The 22651-nt window shown below is 41.6% G+C and overlaps 1 protein-coding gene across 1 annotated transcript in view; it reads left to right on the forward strand.

Moving 5' to 3' along the window:
- kcnj13 (potassium inwardly rectifying channel subfamily J member 13) overlaps positions 1–22651 on the forward strand; it is a 54323-nt gene that overhangs the window by 13963 nt on the left and 17709 nt on the right. Inside the window, exon 2 of the mRNA XM_061919463.1 lies at positions 17633–18160. Coding sequence (XP_061775447.1) covers positions 17644–18160 — 517 coding nt within the window. The 5' untranslated portion in view covers positions 17633–17643. The remainder of the gene's footprint in view (positions 1–17632; positions 18161–22651) is intronic.

Raw genomic sequence — 22651 nt, forward strand, 5'->3', positions numbered from 1 at the left:
TTGAATACATTACTATACTTTATTGAATACAATTTGTTACAAATAAAGAGTTTGTGCTTTCGTAAAAAGGGCTGCAATGGGGATAGCGTAACTGTTTTATTATCCAGTATTTTTAATTGTATTTTTGTATAGTGAATCTCAAGGTTTTTTTTAATGTTGTTTGATTTGCCTGTGATTAGGTTGTAAGCAGTTGTAAGATCAGCCGCATCAGAATACTGTTTAGACCAACGCTTTTTGACCAACCACCTTTTTAGTCCTGTCCTTTTACAGAGAAATCCCTCTTAAATTGAAAAGGTAAAACCTTTTGCTGGAAATGTACCAGAATTATCCTAAAGGTTATTTTCCACTGCTCTCCCTGAACAGATCTTAATATTGCCTACAGTACAAAGATAATATAAATATTATAAAAACATTAAACTACACAAAATGCAGTTGTTTTATCTGCAAATAATAATAACTTTAATCCTTTGTAATTTTACAAATGTTGTTTATATGAAGATTGAACAATTTTGGTAGCAGTATTGATCCCTGAGGTACACCACACAATATTTTTAGCGCTGTAGAAGTGTGTTCACCTATCTTCACATATTGCTTCCTGTTGGTTGTTTGTGAGTATTTCATTTGTATTTATGAATGTTTCCAATCTTTTGTTTTGCAGTTTTTCAATAATTTTAGAAAATTGTAGAAGTAGAGAAATAGGTCTGTAGTTTGTAAACTGGTGTTTGTCTCCAGTCTTATAAATTGGTACGACTTTTGCTATTTTCATTTTATCCGGGAATTTGCCTGTTTGAAAGATATTTTTCTGATTTAAATAATAAATAAATGATAAATGGGTTGTACTTGTATAGCGCTCTTCTACCTTCAAGGTACTCAAAGCGCTTTGACACTACTTCCACATTTACCCATTCACACACACATTCACACACTGATGGAGGGAACTGCCATGCAAGGCGCTAACCAGCACCCATCAGGAGCAAAGGTGAAATGTCTTGCTCAGGACACAATGGACGTGACGAGGTTGGTACTAGGTGGGGATTGAACCAGGGACACTCGGGTTGCGCACGGCCATTCTGAAATCTTTTCAATAACCTTTTTATCGTTTCCATATCAATTTTGTTGGAATCAGTTGGGGTCTTGGATTTAATTTTTTTCACAATATTGATTTCCTCTTTTGTCACACCTTCGAGGAACATTGAGTGGGGATTTCTGTCTATAGTATCATTAAGTCCACAACTGTCTCGGGATTCGGAATCTTTTCCTCCAGATTTGGTTCAATGTTCACAAAGTATTTATTGAAGCTTTCAAGTACTTTGTTCATATTGTAATTTTTGACAATTCAATCTGAGAAGTATTTCGGGTAATATTTCTTGGGACCATTATTAATAACGCTATTTAGGATTCCCCATGTTGCTCTGGTCCAATAATTGAATGAAATAGTCTTTCATCCGTATTCGTAGTATGCCAGTTAGTTTGTTCGTATACGTTTAGTACTTGTTTTCTGCCTCTGTAGATCGTTGTGTTATAAATGTTCTAAATAATCTATTCTTCTTGTTGTTGCAAGCATTTTTCAGTCCTTTTGTCATCCATGGTAAATTATTTTTATTTTGCTTCTTACTAATTTGTTTCAATGGCCAGTGATTGTCATGAAGCATCTCGTAGGTATTAAAAAATGCCATTTGCATCATCTTCATTTTTATTGCATACAATGTCCCATTTTTACACAATATTTTACCTTTATTTTAATTCTCGTCTACCAACCTCTTTTGGCTGTCTTTTTTACACTTACATGCCCCATGTAATGTACAACATAATTTTTTGTAGATAATTTACTACCAATATTACTTTTGAAAATGTCATGTAAAACTATGTAACATGCAAGCATAGAACTCATTAAACATTTCCCATTTGGCAAATCAATCCGGTAGCCACGCCCCCTTGAGTATTATACTTTTTGTGTTTTGACCTCTGTGTGCATTTGTCACGTCAAAAATATTCCCTCTCACTGGCGTCTAACAAATACTCTACAACTAAAGCTGGTTAGGAACTAACTGTGTTCGGGTTGTAATCATCCAAATATGATTGGCAGCAAAGTAGAGAGCTGTCAATGTAGTGGCTCAGAGAACAAACGCAGGCGGCGACAAGTAAGCTAGCTAGATGAACGCAAGATCTTTGACAAACAAAACGTTTATCCTGAAGGATTTCTTCACTTCCCGCGGACTTGACTTCCTCTGTCTGACGGAAACATGGCCGAGAGCCGGTGAGTCCGCCCCTCTTAATGAACTACTGCCTTCGGAGTGTTCCTACTTTAATGCTCCGCGATCGTCCAGTCGAAATGGAGGAGGATTAGCAGTCGTATTTAAAAATGACTTTAAATGCCGTCAGATCCGCCTGCAATCCTCCCTTTCAAGCTTCGAATAGTGCATGTTTGAGCTGGAGGGGGCGTGGCCTCCAGCTCCGGCTGAATTTCGGGAGAAAATTTCTTCCGGGAGGTTTTCGGGAGGGGCGCTGAATTTCGGGAGTCTCCCGCAAAATCCTGGAGGGTTGGCAAGTATGGTCTACAATTATAGTCCGCGTTGTAGTCAATGAGCTCTTTCTTTTTTTTTTTGTTGTGGTGCAGTCATCCGCCGCTGTTCCCATTTCTAATACTAATTCTAATAGTGTATAGTTCCAAATTAATCTGCCAGTAGACTCGCTATGGAAGCAATAAAAACTACAACAAAAGATGTTGGGGAGAAGAAGCTGTCAAAGTGAAGGCACGTACATTAAAAGACCAGCCCAAAAAACGGGGCATCCTGAAGAGACTGTCAGAAAGTGACTTGAAAACATTGTGTAAAAACATTGACCGAAGAACCACCATCACATGTTTCGTAGACTACAAGGAAATGTTTTAAATAAATAAAAACCTTTAATGCGTCTTAAAATTCGGTGCGCCTTGTGTATGAAAATAGACCCGAAAAGACCAATTTAACTACAGTGCGCCTAAAAATACGGCGCAGAAAAAAAAGCAAATGCCCCAAAATGGAACCTTTGCAGCACACCTAGGAGTAACAATCCTGTGGCCCCAAAGGCATGCCCCCCCGCAGGAGACTTTAATGGTTACAGTAAATGTGCAACTTGATAAGATTAAACAAAGCTGCTTGTTCAGTGTGTTTAAGCGGTGAAGAAATGTTAGTTTGGAAGGCCTAAGTGTTTCAATTATTATCCTAAATTATTATCTCAAATGTGTTTTGTTTTATGAAAACATTCATGACATATGATATTTAATATTTTCCCATTTAAATGTTTGTGGTTTTTGTATTGTCCTCAATGTTTGTCTCACTTTTTTGTTTGAGCTTTTAGCTTACGTTCTTCTGGGATTGTGGATGTAAAGCATGTGTATATATTGACACAAGTGCAGCGCAGCAGTTACCATAGCAACACCATGCAGCTGTACTGTACGGTGTTGGGGTCCGCCGGTTTTAAAAGGTTAACTTATAAATAGCACTCATATATATAAAAATAATGAATGTTTACCATGTGTGAAAAGACCCCCACTGAGATCAGGTGTGCCTTGTGGGAGGCCTGGCTCCCATGTAACTTGACTGTAGGAGACAGCTTTATCTTTACACATCCATTTTACAATGGACTCTAGATCTAAATTACACTATGGAAAGTAAGAAAAACAACGCTAGAATGTGTTCAGCAGTATGTAAGGTTCTATTGCACTAAGACCATGCTTCACCCACCTTGTAATTACAACTTTAGCACAGTACAATACAGTATATTGTGCTAAGATGATGTTGTCTTTGAAGTAATTGTGTTCAAATACTTTAAATGCCTTCATTGTTTGTTTTATTTAAGAGAAATTCCCGCAAAATGCAAAAGTACGATTGCAAACATTTGAAATGGTAATAAAAGTGCATCAGTCATTGAACAAGATAAGTGTAGTTTGGTAAGTTTAGAGCTCCCTGCAGATGAAAGGCACATTCCTTCTCTGCATGTCGCTGTGTTCCTCAGACCGATTCCCAGCTGGAAACTGCTCTAATCTCCTGGCAACAATATTGACATAGAAATAGAAATTCTGGAAAGGACTGCCCGTCAAACATGCATCTGGCTATCAAGAGTGGCTGTACACACTTTGATTCAGATCCATGACGAAAGATGAACATGTTTTCATGGAAAATACTATTAAAGATATAGTAGGATATTATAAAAACCTGGGATATTTGCTCTGTCTACCTTAACCACAGGCCAGTGGATGGTAAGTGAGACTTATGGTGTAATTGTCGACCAAGTCATCTCGTCCAGGTTCAATATGTTCCTCTTTTTACTCAGTTCTACCTCTTTTGTTGATATAAGATTTCAGACCAGAAAGTGTAAATTCTTTGAAAAATTGGTGAGTTTGTGTTGACTTGTATTAAATAAACTTCATCATTATCGCAAACGTGTTTTAGCATGAGACTTGACGTAATGTCAAAATCAATAAAAAAAGAAAACAATAAAGAGGCCACGAGACAATAATTGCTGCTTACTTTCAAAGTTCCGGCACAGGCCCAAAGGTCCTTTTTTTGTTGTCTGCGGTAATGGTGGTATGCGGCGTTACCCCGAAATACAGAGACGGGAAGAGAGGTGCAGGTAAAAGGAAAACTCAGGAAGCCCCAGCGTGGCAGCAGGGGTGCACCGCGGGTGAGCAGACACTTGACGAGGTAAGTCAAGCCAAGACAAGGCAAAGCAAAATAGCATCTAACAAAAAGGCACCTCGCAAAGTAGCTGTTAAGGGTGCTATAAAAAATGTATTCGTATCCAAATCGCAATTTTTATTTATTGCGATTCTAAATCAATTCTTAACAACACAACGTGGTTCAGATGGGAAAGTGGCCGTTCCAGGTTCGATTCTAGCTGTCATTAAACTAGTCACAGCCGCTGTGTCCTTGGGCAAGACAATTCATGAACAAATGTTTTGTGGTGGTCTGAGGGGTCGTGGGCTCAAATTGGCAGCCAACCATCCTCAGAAGGTTGGCTGCCCCAGGCCAGCTTTGGCTAACAATGTAGTTTTCCACCATCGAGGTGTAATGTAGAGTGACAGAATGATGGGTTCTCTTTTCTCTGTGAAGGACTTTTAGTGTGTAGAAAACTGCTATATAAATGTAATTATCCAATTAAAATGATTATTATTAAATGTTTTGAGAATCTTTTTTTTGTGTGCAAATTCTTTAAGAACCAATTTATGGATTAAAAACATTAAACAAATATTACTGTTAATATTATTATTATTATTATTATTATTGATACTGTTGATTGTATAATTTTTGTTTTTCCTGTTTTTTTCATTTTGTATATGTATGTCTTCTCAATTGCTTTGAAAATTTCTATCTTAACTATTGTAAAGATGGGATGGGTTGGAGTTGCCTTTTTTTTATTAGATTAATTTACATTTTGTGATTACTGTGAATACCATATATATACACATTTTCCTGGTTTGATCCCCATCTTTTGCCATTCTGTTCACATCCGTTGTGTCCTTGAACAAGATACTTCACCCTTGCTCCTGATGAGTCGTGTTAGGGCCTTGCATGGCAGCTCCCGTCATCAGTGTGTGAATGTGTGTGAATGGGTGAATGTGGAAATAGTGTCAAGTGCTTTGAGTACCTGGAAGGTAGAAAAGTATAACCCATTTACCATTTATTATGAATACATGCAAAATGGAGGAAACTGATGTCTACAAACAGCCTTATGTTTAGAAACTATTTATAATCCACCAGTCACAAGTAAATGCGAAATAAATGGATATTAGAGGTTATGTTGACAATCGCTTATATCGATGTGGGTCAGCCAATCTGAGGACTGATGACTGTTGTGCCTCGGCCAGGAAAAGGCATAGGACATAACATGTAAGAAGAGGTTCCCATTTCCATCACAGTTATAAGCAGCTGAAACAGTTACAGTCTTCTCCAGTCATCACTGCTGATTGGTATGGGACATTAAATGTTTTTGGGGGGTTTTAAATATTATTAGAGCCATTTTAATATGAAATAGCACCTGTATAATCACCTTTACACTTGCTTCAGCCTTGAATGTGTTCTACTGTAGATTACAATACTCACCAGTCGCGCGGAGGATCCTGCAAGGGCCATTGCTATAGCCGTCGTCCGGCCACGACTTGAAAGTATTTTGTCACATCCCGAATAATTTCTGTACGTTAAAACTGAAACCACGGGCGTAAGTTGTTCGGCAAAAACTTGGTCAACAGTCGCTACAATCATTAGCTTTGTAGTTACTTGTGAGCAACGTTCCCTCTAAGGTACGCGCCTTTGCAAATGCATACTGCTCACGAGTCCTCTGGGCACGGCAAATCTAGGCCGCACACAAAATCGAATAAAAAAATAAGCGCATAACAGTGTGCACGTCTGCCGTCGCTCACATGTGCGCCACTGAACAGCGCCCCCCGCGACCCCAAAAGGGAATAAGCGGTAGTAAATGGATGGATGGATGAATGCGTAAGGAGTTTTGGCGTTTGCTCACACATATGAAAAATTGGGGGGAAAATTGCTTTTGAGCATTCTGTCGTGTCCTGCATTGTCGTTCTACATACACTAGCTCACGCCAAAGCTGTGTTGTTGAAGTCAAAATTAAGTGCATCTCGAATCAAGAGAGTTCATCTCCACTTTGAAGGAACGGCTGTTGCTCGCTGATAGCAGCCTAAGCCAGCCTGAACTGCCTCACCGAATGTTCGATAATATTTCCGTTGTTGTCTTAACATTGCTTGCGTCAAAAACTTACCAATGTGGAGATGTGTCAATGATGAGGTACGAGTTTCAAGAGGAAGTCTATTAGAAAGTTGTTCTGCCAAAAGTTGGTCAATTTGAGATTATCGCTGTGAAAATAGCGCCAAGACTAGCGGTTATGTTGTTAGCATCATTACCTTATCGATCGTCATAATGTAATAATAACAAATAGACAAATGCTCCCCAATATTACACATAAAGGGTAAATAAAACTTATCTTTACACATAATTGAAGGCCAAAAAATTTTGAATATGCTGAAAAAAGTTTTTTAAAAAGTGAAAAGAAAACCTCAGATGTAGTAAAACCAAGGTATTTGAAACACAACGTACTGATGTACAGTACTTTGATGCCTAAACAAAAAACAGATAAGTATTGTTGGAAAATTACTCAAAAAAAGTACCATTTTCAAAAACTTTTAAAAAACATCTAGCGTGCACGCCGTTTTGAGATGTTTTTTAAGGAGATTAAGGTTACTTTGGTAACAAATTACGATGAAACACTTTGCTTTAGGACGTAACGTGTCACTGGGTGAGTTTGGTGTTGTTGGCCTGACTCCAGGATGCAGAGACTATTGGCGGCATTGAGGTAAAATAATATTTTGATAATAAAATATAACGGAGAAAAAAAGCATCGGTCCACGGGTGTGTCAAAAAACTAAACCAGTAAAAAGCAAAACATGAACCAAGGCGGAGGCACACAAACGTACAAGCATAGAGCAGCATTGAGAACAAGGAACCATTGCTGGCATTTGAAACCACCTGATTAATAACCTGAGAAAAGAGAAAGGTGTGTCTACTGATCTCCAGTCAGGAAACGTGTTTATTTACATACCTTAATTGCTTCCAAACAGCAGTGATGGGCAAGTTACTTGGAAAATGTAGTAAGCTAAGCTACAAGTTACTATCATTTAAATGTAGCTAAGCTAAGGGGGAAGCTATCCCTGGAGAATTGTAGCAAACCACACTACAAGCTACGTGGCAAAAGTAGCTTGCTACATTAAAGCTGCATTTAATGGAATTTCTATCTATATCAATGTTAATGTAACTGAGAGTGTACAGTGTAATGGACCCAATAATGGTCCATTACCATTAACTATCTGTCATTCAGCTGGGACACCTTTCAACTACCTCTAAGAGTATGTGTGCTGCGATCCGCTGCTCGGATCGTTCAATTTTGTAGTTTTGATTCCTTTTTTGTATCACTCTCCGTCGTCTGACTCCTTAGTTCCTGTTTAGTCCGTCACCATGGTTACATATTAGTTCCACCTGCTACTCTCGGTTCCCGCACACCTGTTTTACTCATCACCATCCTATGAAAGCCAGCCTTTTCTGTTCACTCATCCTCGGACTCTAGTTTGCTTTCATGCAACTGTTGATGACTTGTTTTCCATATTATTACTCGCTAGCTCTCGTGCTGCGTTTTGTCGATTCCTAGCTCTCATGCTAATTGTGTTGTTTTCCTTTTCGTGCCTTTGTGCCAAGTGTTTGTGTTTCCATTAGTTTTTCCTAGCTTTCAATGCTAGCGCTTTTTGTTTGCCTTTCTGTTAGCACCAGTGTTTTTGTTCTAGCCTGTTTTATTACTTTAATAAATACTTATATCTTACCTTACGCTGTGTTTTTGCCCGACGCATCCCTGGAGGAACAAATCCGGCATCGTTATGCCACACAGGCCTCACAGTTGAGTCCGAGCATTGAAAGGTTCTTCCGCGTCAGGCAGCAAAGAGGTTTTTGGCGAAAGTACGTGAACTTTGCTTCGAGCGTGGGAGACGGAAACACTCTGCTGTGGTCCAGGCTAGTGCTGGTGGCTGTGCCGCGACCTCCAAGTAGGCCTCCTTTACCGGCTTGTCGACCTACCAAGCCGCAACCTCCATGTAGGCCACCTTTACCAGTTTTTCAGCCTGTCAAACCGCAACCTCCTATGAGGCCACCTCTACCTTTTTTTCGGCCCATCAAGCCGCAACCTCCCATGCGGCCACCTTTACCTGTTTTTCGGCCCGTCAAACCACAACCTCCTCCGAGACCTCCTCCACCGGTTTTTCGACCCGCTAAGCCACAATCTCCAGCGCGTCCTCCTCCACCGGTGTTCCGCCCTGTCAAACTGCGGCCCGCTAGGCCGCCTCCACTAGCACCACGGCTTGCACCTGTAGCTAGCCCTAGCCCAAGCCTGGTTTTCACACCAGCATCTGACTCAAGCCTGGTTCTCACACCAGCATCTGACTCTCGCCTGGTTCTCACACCAGCACCTGACCTTCGCCTGGTTCTCACACCAGCACTTGACCCTTGCCTGGTTCTCACACCAGCACTTGCTCCTAGGCTGGAGCACACTCCAGCACCTGCTCCGGGGCTGGAGCCCATACCAGCGCCTTCTCCGGGGCTGGAGCCCACACCAGCGCCTGCTCTGGGGCTGGAGCCCACACCAGAACCTGCTCCGGAGCTGGAGCCTACACCAGCTCCTGCTACATCGACTACGCCTGTCTCCACATCAACGACGACTACGCCTGTCTACACGTCGGCGACTACTACGCCTGTCTCCACGACGACTACACCTGTCTACACGTCGACGACTTCCACGCCTGTCTCCACGACGACGCCGCCTTCCTCGGCTGCAGCACCCGCACCTGCTTCACAGGGACGATGACGCTTCCGTTTCCTGCTTCCATGGCAACGACGACGCTGCTGCCCGCTTCTTCTACGACGACGACGCCGCCTCCTGCTTCCACAGCGATGACGACTTCACCTTCTGCTTCCTCGACGACGTTTCAGCGTCCTCAAGCTGGCCTGCTGCGCAAGCAGCAATCTGGGGCCTGCAGGCGGCCCTCTCAGAAAACTCTACGGCTGCTCAACTTTTGGCCCCACACACACCCACCTTCTCGGCGGCCACCGTTGTGGCCTTTTCGAGGTCGCCCGCCAATACTTTTGCGGCAACGGCGTTCCATCCGCCGCCGCCACATGACTTGTCCTCGGTGGATTCGGGGACACACGACCTGGTGACCCGCCACCATGGCCTCCCTCCGCCCTCCCTTCGCTTGTGGACTTTTCTTGTTGTGTGTATATGTATGTATTTATTTAATTTTCCTTTTCTTTGGCCCACCCCTATAATGTTACTCATTTTCTCAGCCTACAGTAAAAAAAAGAAAAGAAAAAGAAAACAGCCTATATACATATATATATATATATATATATATATATATATATATATATATATATGTATATATATATATATATATATATATATATATATATATATATATATATATATATATATATATATATATATATATATATATATATCTTGACTAACAAAAACAGTGACGGGATAGGTAATGGTAATGTGCAATAAAACTTTTCACGAACTCACCTCACCGTAATGTGTGTTCCTAAATTTGTTCATTGCTCTCTTCATTTTAGATGAAGAGAGCAGTTATGATTTTGGTTTACAGAGTAAACAAATAAAAACTATGGCTTTGGGCATTGTTTTCTCTAAATGCATACATCTTTCTAAATATGGCCAAGGACACACATTATTGTGAATTGTCTGCATGTCATAGATAGATAGATAGATAGTACTTTATTGATTCCTTCAGGAGAGTTCCTTCAGGAAAATTAAATTCCAGCAGCAGTGTACAGAGTTGAGATCAATTTAAAAAAAAGTAAAAAGTAAGTAATGGGGGTTTAAAAGGAAACAAAATAGAGAAATATTACAAAAAGAATAAAAACAATGGGAATGACAATATAACAGTAAAATAAGAATATAACAAGACAAAGTAGGCAGTAGTGACCATGTTATGAAAACGTATTGCACTGTTAATGTTTTGCATCCCCTGTCATCCTAGTACCCCCCGACTCCCGTCCCAGAGAGGAGTTGTACAGTCTAATGGCGTCTGGGTCAAAGGAGTTCTTGAGTCTATTTGTCCTGCACTTGGGATGAAGCAGTCTAGCACTGAACAGGCTCCTCTGGCTACTGATAACGCTATGCAGAGGGTGACTGGCATCATCCAGGATGCTTTGTAGTTTGTCAACAGTCCTCTTCTCTGCCACCATCACCAATGAGTCCAGTTTCATTCCGATTGTAGAACCGGCCCGCCTGATCAGTTTCTCAAGTCTGGAGCTGTCCTTCTTAGATGTACTGCCCCCCCAGCACACTACCATGTAGAACAGAACACTGGCAACCACAGACTGGTAGTACATCCACAGGAGTTTTTTACAAATGTTGAAGGAGTGCAGTCTCCTGAGGAAGTACAGCCTGCTCTGTCCTTTCTTGTACTGGTGGTCCGTGTTAACAGTCCAGTCCAGCTTATTGTCCACCCAAACCCCGAAGTACTTGAATGAGTCCACGGTCTGTACCTCAACTCCCTCGATCACAATAGGTTGTGACCGTGGACTCGACCTCCCAAAGTCAATGACCAGCTCCTTGGTCTTTGACGGATTGAGCTGCAAGAGGTTTGTGTGGCACCAGACAACAAAGTCCCTCACCAGGTTCCGAAACTCCTCCTCTCTGCCGTACCTGATGCACCCGACGATGGCTGTGTCATCCGCGTACTTCTGGATGTGACACAGCTCTGATTTGTAGCAGAAGTCAGGGTGAAGAGAAGAGGGGCCAGCACCGTTCCCTGCGGTGCTCCGGTGCTGCTGATCACAGTGTCAGACGTGATGTCCTTCAGTTTGACGTACTGTGGCCTGTCGGTGTGGTAGTTCGAAATCCAGGCAACGAGGCAGGGGTCCACTCGCATTTTGTAGAGCTTGTCCTGAAGGAGGCGGGGCTGGATGGTATTAAAGGCACTCGAGATGTCCAGGAACAGGACCCTCACAGTGCCATTTCCCTTATCCAGGTGTGAGTGGGCTCGGTGCAGCAGGTAAAGGATACCATCCTCCACTCTCCGCACGGCGTGGCACAGTTGGGAGAGTGGCCGTACAATCGTATGGCCGTACCGTTCAATCCCCACCCTCTACCAACCTCGTTACGTCCGTTGTGTCCTTGAGCAAGACACTTCACCCTTGCTCCTGATGGGTCGTGGTTATGGCCTTGCATGACAGCTCCCCCATCAGTGTGTGAATGTGTGTGTGAATGGGTGAATGTGGAAATAGTGTCAAAGCGCTTTGAGTACCTTGAAGGTAGAAAAGCGCTATACAAGTATAACCCATTTACACCAACGCCTTCCTGGTACGCAAACTGCAGGCTGTCCTGGGCATGTTGCACCTGTGGTCTGAGGAGGCTGAGAAATAACCGCTCCAATGTCTTCATTAGATGGGAGGTGAGCGCCACTGGTCTGTAGTCGTTCAGCTCACTGGGGCAGTTCTTTTTGGGAACTGGAACGATGTATGATGTCTTCCAGAGGGTGGGCACTCTTCCCAGGTGCAGGCTGAGGTTGAATATCCTTTGAAGTGGTTCACCCAGTTCTGCAGCACAGGTCTTCAGGAGTCGGGGGCACAGCTTGTCTGGGCCTGCTGCTTTCCTTGGCTGTAGCTTCCTCAGTTGACCTCTGACCTGGTCCGCAGAGATGACTAATGTCTGCGTGGAGGTGGTGGAGGGGGGTTCTGCCATGGCTGGGGGGGAGGTGCGTTGAGGGAGCAGAAGAGGGGGTGGCTTTGATGGGGAGTGGGGGACGGAGAGGACACGGGCTGGTTAAACCGGTTAAAGAAGTTATTCATCTCATTGGCCCTCTCTATTGTCCCCACAACAGCTCTGGTCTTTGTCTTGTGGCCTGTGATGGTTTTCACACCTTCCCAGACCTCCCTCATGTTGTTCTGCTGCAGCTTCGGATCCAGCTTCTTCCTGTAGCTGTCCTTAGCCTCCCTCACGCGTTGTTTCACCTCCCGCTGTGCTGCTCTCATTGCCTCCCTGTCTCCACTCCTGAAGGCAGCTTTCTTCTTGTTGAGGACAGCTTTAACGTCTTGTGTTACCCAGGGTTTGTTATTAGGGTAGCACCGAACAGTCTTAGCAGGGCAGATCACGTCCACGCAGAAGTTGAGGTAAGCTGTGATACAGTGAGTCAGCCCATCAATGTCCTCACCCTGTGGAAGCAGCACGTCCCAGTCTGTGGTGTTGTAGCAGTCTCTGAGGGCATCTTCCAATTCAGGGGACCACTTCCTCACATAGCAAGTGTTAACAGGCTGTCTTTGGACCATGGGGGTGTATTTTGGCCGCAAATGAACAAGATTGTGGTCAGACTTCTCTAGTGGGGGTAGGGGTGTGACCTTGTATGCATCCCTGACATCTGCATCACTAAAAGAAAAATCTAATCTGCGGGATAAAATTCCTCTGCCATTTTTAGGTATGTTTTTTTTTTTTGGTCGAGTCGTCAGTTTGAAGCGTCCCTCTTTCTCTGACTCCCTTGTTGTCATGAGTGATATGAGTGCGTGACTATTATAATTTTGCTTACTAGTTTCGTTGATTATCTTGCATCTGAATGGCCAGTCCGTAATGTTTCGCTCTAACCTTAGCCAATCATCACACGAACACCAACCAATCATCATGGATTTTCTCCGTATATATGGATGTTGTCATTCATGCAGGTCATTGTATTTTCTCCATATTTTGGGGGGCCTGGATTTGCAGTCTATTTTCTCTCTTTGTAGCTTATAGCTTTGATGTAAGCTACCAAGCCTAGTGAGTCTGAAAGTAGCTAAGTTACAAGAAAAGCTACTCATTAAAAAAAGTAGTTAAGCTACCATCAAGCTACTGGAAAATATAGTTAAGATACATAGCTTAGCTACATGTTTGATCAAAGTTAAAGTTAAAATACCAATGTTTGTCACACACACTCTTGGTGTGGTGAAATTATTCTCTGCATTTGACCCATCACCCTTGATCACTCCCTGGGAGGTGAGGGGAGCAGTGGGCAACAGCGGTACCGCGCCCGGGAATCATTTTTGGTGATTTAAACCCCAATTCCAACCCTTGATGCTGAGTGTCAAGCAGGGAGGTAATGAGTCCCATTTTTATAGTCTTTGATATGACTCGGCCGGGGTTTGAACTCACAACCTACCAACCTCAGGGCGTACACACTTACCACTAGGCCACTGAGTAGGCAGTAAAACAGCTGATCAAGCAAAGCAGAAAAGCCATTTATGTTTTTTATTCATCCTTTATGAGATTAATACAATGTTCTCTTGTTTTACTAGGGGTCAAAATGTTTATCAGGATTCTTCTTCCTTGTACTTTCTAAACCTTTTGAGTTTAAACAGTTTTCTTGATGTGGATAATTCTAATATATTGTTTGTTTCTTTGCTAAACCCATTCCATAATTTAGCCGTTAGCGAAGAAAAATCCATATGTTAGCTGCACCTTTGTATATGCCACGGGGTTGCAAGCTTAGGAAAAAAATAGCAATTTATAGTCCGGAAAATACTGTGATGTCTTACCTTTTTTTTTCCAATTCCTTACCTTCCTTCTTAAACCTTAAATGGCAAAATGTAAGAACATTAAATACACAAATAATGTCTTGCTTGTGTGGTATTGTGTGCTGAGCTGTTGTGTAGCTGCTAGCACCTATTAGCCATTAGCCTACCATGTTTACCTTTTGTAAATTACTTCACTAAATTATAAGAAAAGACCAACTTTGTGTGCTCATTGGAGGGCATTTGGATGTTAACTACGGTGGCCTGGAAGTACAAATTATTTCTACATTTCATGAAACAAATTTCAATAACAAAACACAAAATAACAAAAGACAAAACAATTTACAATTACATGAACAAAAACAACAAACAAAACAATTTGTAAACTGGCTGTCAAGCTTTGCACAAGTAAACATACTGCAGGATTGTATCACATCGCTTATAGTGGCAATTTTAGACGCAAGCTAATACGACCCAAAACTTGTTTTTTTTGCTGGTATCGGCCTGATATTGGGTGTGTCACAATCCCATATTGTTATCGAACCGTGACACTGAGAAGTGGCGTGAGCATAATTGAAAACTAATCTTGCAACTTGGCCCCTGAAACCCTTGCAACATTTATTCCAGGAGTCCTGGACAACCTGCTCAGTGGCAAACCCACCACTAATGTCTTACTGGTACATATTTTCATCATGACAGGTACATATTTTCATCATGACTGGACACGCGAAAATCATCCAAGTGCCAACTGTCAGCTGCTTTTTCAGGGGGGATTTGGACCATTCGCAATTTGGGTGGATGAATGGATCTTTATTGTCATTGCAGATGTACAACCAAATTTATTTTCAGTACAATCCCATTCAATTATAGACACACACTGTACAAAGAGACTGCACCTTGTAAAAGTTGAGAAAAAGGTAGATGCTGGGGAACGATGCTTAAAAAAAAAAGATCTCAGACTGGCTCCTATTGGGAGCCCAGTCTGGTCAATCAGAGGCAAGATAAGATGGGTCATCGAAACTAGTAAGCAAAATCATAATAGTCATGCACTCGTGTCACTTGACGACGAGGGATTCAGAGACAGAGGGAGGCTTCAAGCTGACCACTCAAAAAAAAAGAAGCATAGTTGAAAATGTCAGAGGGTTTCCCTACCCCAGATAAGATATTTCCTTTAGTGATGAAGATGACTTGAAGGAAACCCACAATAATGTGTGTCATTAGCCATATTTAGACAAATGCATGTATTTAGAGAAAAACAATGTTTGCTCTGTAAACCAAAATCATTACTGCTCTCTTCATTAAATTTAGGAACATATATTAAGGTGAGATGAAAAAGTTTTACTGCACATAACCATTACCAACTCTTCCCACACAACACAAAAGTCATTGGGTTTTTTTCCGGATATAGATAGATACTGTTGTTTTACTGTAGGTAGATGAAATTAATAACATTATAGGGGTGGGCCAAAGAAAATGCAAACTAAGTAAATACATCCAGTGAAGTGTGGGGAGCCCTAGAGGTAGCGGTAGGTTGTCCCCAGCTAGATGACAGATAGTTAATAGTAATGCACCCTCATGTGGTCCATTCGTACACTTTCAGTTACATTAACATTGCTATTATTATTATACTTGTGGACCCATAGATATAAATTATGTTAAAGGTAGCTTTGATGTAGCAAGCCACTTTTGCCATTGAGCTTGTAGTGTAGCTTGATACAATTCTCTAGGGATAGCTTCCCCTGTAGCCTAGCTACATTTAATCAAAAGTAACTTGTAGCTTAGCCTAAAACATTTTCCAAGTACCTTGCCCATCACTGCACATATACAGTACATATTAGAACATACAGCCATAGACTTGCAACGAGGGTTGAGAGGGCGGGCATCCGGCTGAAGCTGCCAGCCACTAGGGGCGCTATTCTGTTTTTATCATACCACGTGGGGTGACGCGTCGAAGGTGTGGTGTGGGTGTGTGTGTGTGTGTGTGTGTGTGTGTGTGTGTGTGTGTGTGTGTGGCGTGTATTTTTAGTGGATGAATATGTGTGTATAAGCCATAGCACAGCCAGTCAGTCCAACAAAAGTCAACAGCAACAGGTGTGTGTCCATGAGAGACAGGGAAGGAGTTTGTTAAGTCTTCACTGCACTGTCCTCTGGGAGAGTCTCGAATCAACGACCTTGTCACGTCACTTGCAGCCAGGGAAAACAATTCAGATTACTAAATTTGTGTTTGAGCGAGCGGAAAAATTTATTTTAACTGTTCACTCTAATTGTCTATTTATGGTTCTCAAATTTATCATACTTCTCCATCAGAGCAGCTGGCGTCTTCAAGATGTCACCAAAGTTTGCAATATGGTCCAAAATTGCAAAAGTCTGAGTGCCCACAGTTCTGCTCGCATGCTGCAATCGTTTGTGGCACCTTTAGGCTACGTTGAACGGCTGCCAGCATCTTCTAAATTGTCGATACACCAGGGTAACGCTTATTCCAATCAGCAGATGTCAGGTTCTCATGATATGTTCAACGTCCTCGTCTGTAAGGGTAGCCAGGCATGCGGCACTCCTCTTCTCCCAAGAGTCCGTTGTGTGTCCAGCAACAACCGTTCCGTCAAGACAGGCAAGTTCCCCCAAACCAGAGACCTTGTCAATTTTGTTGAGAGGACAAGTGATCAATTTCATTGTTTAGATATGAGAGAGCAGTGCAAAAACAGGCAAAAAGAAATCCAAGACAAGACAAAACAAAGAAGCGAGGAGCGATAAGAGAGAGGGTAAAGGAGTGTCCACTTTTGATGAGTGTCAGTGAGAAAACGTGCGTGATATGTCTAATTTTATCTGTAGAATACACAAGACACACTGCAAATTTTTTGCCTCTCGCCAAGATTTTGAATTGTATTTCTGGAGTTTTCCTTAGTTTTAAGAGCTATCAACTTACTTTTAGTCATTGACCTTACATCATAATCTCGATTATAGCATCAAAAATTATATTTTTCCTGTTGTTTTTCAAAAATGTTGAAATTGCAAAAAATAACTATTCAAAATAGGATATTTTGGTTATGCCCACATAACAATTACCATGAGTTGATTAATGTGGACCCCAACTTAAACAATTTGAAAAACTTATTCGGGTGTTACCATTAGTGGTCAATTGTACAGAATGTGTACTGAACTGTGCAATCTACTAAGAAAAGTATCAATCAATCAATCAAAACAAGTCTGGTTCAGAGATTCTGCAAAATCGCAGGCTTATTTTAAGAAGTGCAATTTGATTAATGCTCGTTTTTTTTAGAATGAAATACTGTAATTTTTTTTAATCTTAATATTCCTGATCATTTCCAGTCAAATTAACCAGCTGCATAGACAGACAATTTCACTAGTTTATAGCATTTTTTTTCTTGACTCTAGTCTATTTATTGTATATTTTGTCAGCTCTTTTTTGCAGTGCACAAAATAAGCTGTTGGTCGCACTTTGGAGACCTCTGATATAAAATCTCTAAAAATATTGCTAAAATACTTATTTAATCACATATTTTCTATTTCAGGCTCTCTAAAGATGACAACCAAATCCAACAGCAGTGTTCTGGGTGGCAAGGCGTCGTCCTCCCCTCTTCTGTCCTCACCAAACCGTCAACGTTTGGTCACTAAAGATGGACATTGCACCCTCCGCCTTCCTCTGTGTCCCTCTGGGTCATGGCTTGGAACGTCAAGCCGGGCCTGGCTGCTCGCCCTGCATGACATGTGGGGACAGTTAGTGGGTCTGCGCTGGAGATGGGTTCTGTTGGCCTTCTGTGCATCATTTGTGGCTCACTGGCTGCTGTTTGCTTGCTTGTGGTACTTGCTAGCCCATATCAATGGAGACCTGGATGTGCTGGATCATGACTCCCCGCCACAGGGGCACGTGGTTTGTGTGAAGCACATTACCAGCTTCACCGCTGCCTTTTCCTTTTCCCTTGAGACCCAGCTCACCATCGGCTATGGCACCATGTTCCCAAGTGGTGACTGTCCAAGTGCCATAGCTCTGCTGGCTGTGCAGATGCTGCTGGGGCTCATGCTGGAGGCTTTCATCACAGGTACACATTTTCTCAACCCCTCTCTCGGCAGGCGATCACGTCTGGAGTAACTAAAGGTAGATTTGGAATTATCAAAAGAAACTAACCTTAACATTTATCGCTTGTCTAACATTTTTTTTTTATCTTCATATGTTATCTAAGTCAGTGGTCCCCAAACTTTTTTGCACCGGGGACCGATCTAATGTAGGCATTCATTTCAGGTGTGCCAGATAAGTATAGCAAACAAGTGCATGAAAAATGAATACATCAAAAAAATCACCATAACGTTGAATTAGTAGGAGCCTGGCCTTTTCCCTTTGCAAATAAGCTCTCCATAGACTTTTTATTTTTACTCATTTTCGGTAGTAGTAGTAGTAGTTTTTTTGGCTTCAGTATCTAATGGGTTATAGGTGATACATCCCATTCAAGGACAAGAGCATGGATATATATAATAAAGCTAGAAACACTTGACATTAGTTTCTGTTTATTCCTATTTCCATTCTAAAAGTTATGTATTCATATTTTGTGCAATATTTCATACATAGATGCACTGTCAGCTTGTGTAAGGACATTTGTTATTGCTAACTACTTGTGTAATAGGACTATGTGCAATAATACCAGTACTTTAACTTACTAGATGTGTATTTCTTTCCTTCAGCACAAGTATTAAATGCAACATTTTAACACTTCTCCATCTGCCTTATGCACTTTAACTACTATGGTCACTTTGTTCCTGATCCGCCCTGATCTTAAGTCATCAACCTGCCACAAACTGCAGATGGAACCTAGCTTTTGGCGACAATTTGGCACCTTTACATTTGATATGTTTATTAATGTGCATTGTCCTATGTAATGAAGACGTAACAAATATAGTAAATGGAGACTTCCTATCAGGAGTTTTATAATAAATCTATGAACAAGCTTATCGGTGTGTCTGGTGGGACTGGTAAAAGTTAAGTAGGAGAAAACGCAGTCGGTTATAAATTATTCAATGTCTCTGTGCGACCCGGTAGCAAATGCATCATGGACCGGTGCCTGTCCCCGGACTGGATGTTGGGCACCACTGATCTAAGTGATATCTTAAAAACTTAATAGACATTGTCATGCTAAAAACAAACTCTTTATCATATATTAAGGTGGTCCTTGTGTTACAAAGTTGCATGGTTACACACACTCCCACACATCATTAATTTGGTACCAAAAGAAAAAATAACTAGTTGAAGAAGTACATACTGTAAGTCGGCCAAATAATACGCCATGGCGCTACACTGGGGAAGGACAACATCACATTTGTTCCTTTTGCAGTGCAAAGTATTCACAGCGCTTCACTTTTTCCACATTTGGTTATGTTGCAGCCTTATCGCAAAATGGAATAAATAAATTTTTGTTCTCAAAATTCTGAATAAATCAACGCCCAACATATTCATTTGAGTTGTTTATCATGAAAGTCCAAATCTTGACATGGAAGACGTGGAATACACATTTAAGAACACACATGGTTGTGGACGACATGTGATGACTTTTGCTACAGTATAGTCTAAATGCTACATTTAATTTTTATTGGTGTTTTACAACCAGACAGTAGCTGAAGTGAAGTAAAGTGAATTATATTGATATAGCGCTTTTCTCTAGTAACTCAAAGCGCTTTTACATATCCACCCATCCATCCATTTTCTACCGCTTATTCCCTTTCGGGGTCGCGGGGGGCGCTGGCGCCTATCTCAGCTACATTCAATTATTGATATTATTAATTAAATGTTCATGTCCTTAATGTGCTCAATGAAGAGATGTCCCAATCTGGTATTGATATCCGCAAAAAACACGTATCAGATTGTAATTTGTAAAATCTCTGATGTAAGCACTCAGGTACAAGCAGTCCTGCTGCATGTTTACTTGGGCAAAACTCGAAATGTCTTCCAATAAGCACACATAGTTGGTCTTGTCTTGTATTTCAGTTAAGTCATTTACAAAAGGTAGCCATGGTAGGCTATAAACTACTAAGAGCTAGCAGCTACTTCACAGCTAAGCACACAAGCTATACATAGGTAATTAGTAGAGATGTCCCTATACCTGTCATGGAATTAATATTTGCCTTTTTCAACTGATCAGAGATCGGCTGTGAGCTGACAAGCCTAACAGATCTTTACTGCTGCTGCGTCCTGGTGTTTGCATGGGTAGAGATTTTATTCATATGAAATATTGCTTCCAAATGGATTTCCTAAAGTGTGCTTGACTTGAACTTATCATAGGCTTTATTCTCCCGTTTGCGCTTAAGTGGGATTTTTTGGGTCCATTTTTCTTCTTAGTATTTTCTCATCCACCCACCCCGTGTAAGTGACTACGTAAGTCTGGAATGAAGGCGGACACATTTGTAATGAGGCGGACTTTGCCATGATGCCTTTTTTTGGAGCATGAAGTTTTACCAACGCTTGTAAAAGTCTTGGAAATCCATGAAAAAGGGGTGACGTCATCAAGCTGAATGGCATTTTAGAGTAACATCTCCCTCGTAAGAAAAGTTATTTCGCCCCATTAGACCGTAAAACACCAAATTTTCAGATAATCTCTGAACAAACAAAAGGGGTAAGAATGGGGAAATATTGTTGTAAATGAGGAAAGCTCTGTGCCCATGAACAGCTCACCTGTAAAGCTACAATGCTACTGCTAACCCTCGCTCAAAGGAGGCGGACGCCGAAGGTTTAGCCCAAGTTCTGGAGGAGATTCGGGTCTTCCAAAAAGACAAAAGAATGACTGAACGATATTAAATCCGAGCTCAGCAACATCAAACAACAAATAACAGACAGGAATAAATTGAAAAGGTGGAGCACCGGATTCGAAACGTGGAGTACCTGTTGAACAAATTCATCAGCAAGAAAACAAAAACTACTCGACTATGAAGGGCCATCCCAACGCGAGAACCTGAGGATATATAATGTTCCTGAAGGAGCCGAGGGAACGTCCATGCCAGAGTTTGTGGAAAAACTGCTGCGGGAGATCCCCAGTTGGAGATCCCCGCAACCACGCAACTCGACATCGAAAGGGCACAACGCGCGCTGGCGCCAATACCCACGAGAGACAGAGAAGACAAGCCGTGGTCCTTAATAGTCAAATTCTTCTGCTCTCTTAAAGGGGAACATTATCAATAGACCTATGTAGGCGTCAATATATACCTTGATGTTGCAGAAAAAAGACCATATATTTTTTAAACGATTTTCCGAACTCTAAATGGGTGAATTTTGGGGAATTAAAAGCCTTTCTATTATTCGCTCTCGGAGCGATGACGTCACAACGTGACGTCACAGAGATAATCAATCCGCCATTTTCTCAAACACATTACAAACACCGAGTCAAATCAGCTCTGTTATTTTCCGTTTTTTCGACTGTTTTCCGTACCTTGGAGACATCATGCCTGGTCTGTTGTCGGAGGGTGTAACAACACGATCAGGGACGGATTCAAGATGATTTACCTGAAGTGTGCATCGATTAGCACGGCATGCTAATCGATGCTAACATGCTATTTATGCCTCATTTGTAGCTATATTTGCATCCAGTCTTTCCCTCCACCCACATTTAATGCCAAACAAACACATACCAATCGACGGATTCCAGTTGCACCAGTGTCAAAAGATGTGAAAGTCCCTTGTTTGGTCTGCACATTTTACCGGCAATGCTACGACAGACATGGCACAGAGAAACGTGTAGCTATCCTGCGACACTCAAAGTAGGTGCATTTCCAATGATAAAGTCAACAAAATCACAAAGGTGAGTTTTGTTGATGTTATTGACTTATGTGCTAATGAGACTGCCAGCTAATCGATGCTAACATGCTATTTAGGCTAGTTGTATGTACATTTGTAGCTATATTTGCATCTAGCCTTTCCCTCCACCCACATTTAATGCCAAACAAACACTTACCAATCGACGGATTTAAGTTGCTCCAGTGGTCTGGTCAAATGATGCAATCGTTGGTTGGAAGGCGATCGCTGAATAGCTTCAATAGCTATTTGCTCAATAGCTTCAGTTTCTTCTTCAATTTCATTTTAGTTATCTGCCTCCATACTCCAACCATCCGTTTCAATACATGCATAATCTGTTGAATCGCTTGAGCCGCTGAAATCCGAGTCTGAATCCGAGCTAATGTCGCTATATATTGCTGTGCTATCCGCCATGTTGTTTGTAATGGCATCACTAGATGACGTCACAGGAAAATGGACGGTGGATTTACAGATAACAAAAATCAGGCACTTTAAAGCATTTTTTCGGGATATTCCATGATCGGTAAAATTTTGAAAAAAACTTTGAAAAATAAAATAAGCCACTGGGAACTGATTTTTATTGGTTTTAACCCTTCTGAAATTGTGGTAATGTTACCCTTTAAAGAAGAGGTCATGTGCAAAGCTCGGGGAAAGAATAAGATTTTTCTGAACGGGAGGCTATATACTTTGACCAGAATTAACCCCCAGCAGTCCTGCAAAAGATGAAAGAATATGTTGAAGCAAAGAGAGTGTAAAAGCA

This window comes from Nerophis ophidion, linkage group LG13 (genome assembly GCF_033978795.1).
Source record: "Nerophis ophidion isolate RoL-2023_Sa linkage group LG13, RoL_Noph_v1.0, whole genome shotgun sequence".
NCBI lineage: Eukaryota > Metazoa > Chordata > Actinopteri > Syngnathiformes > Syngnathidae > Nerophis > Nerophis ophidion.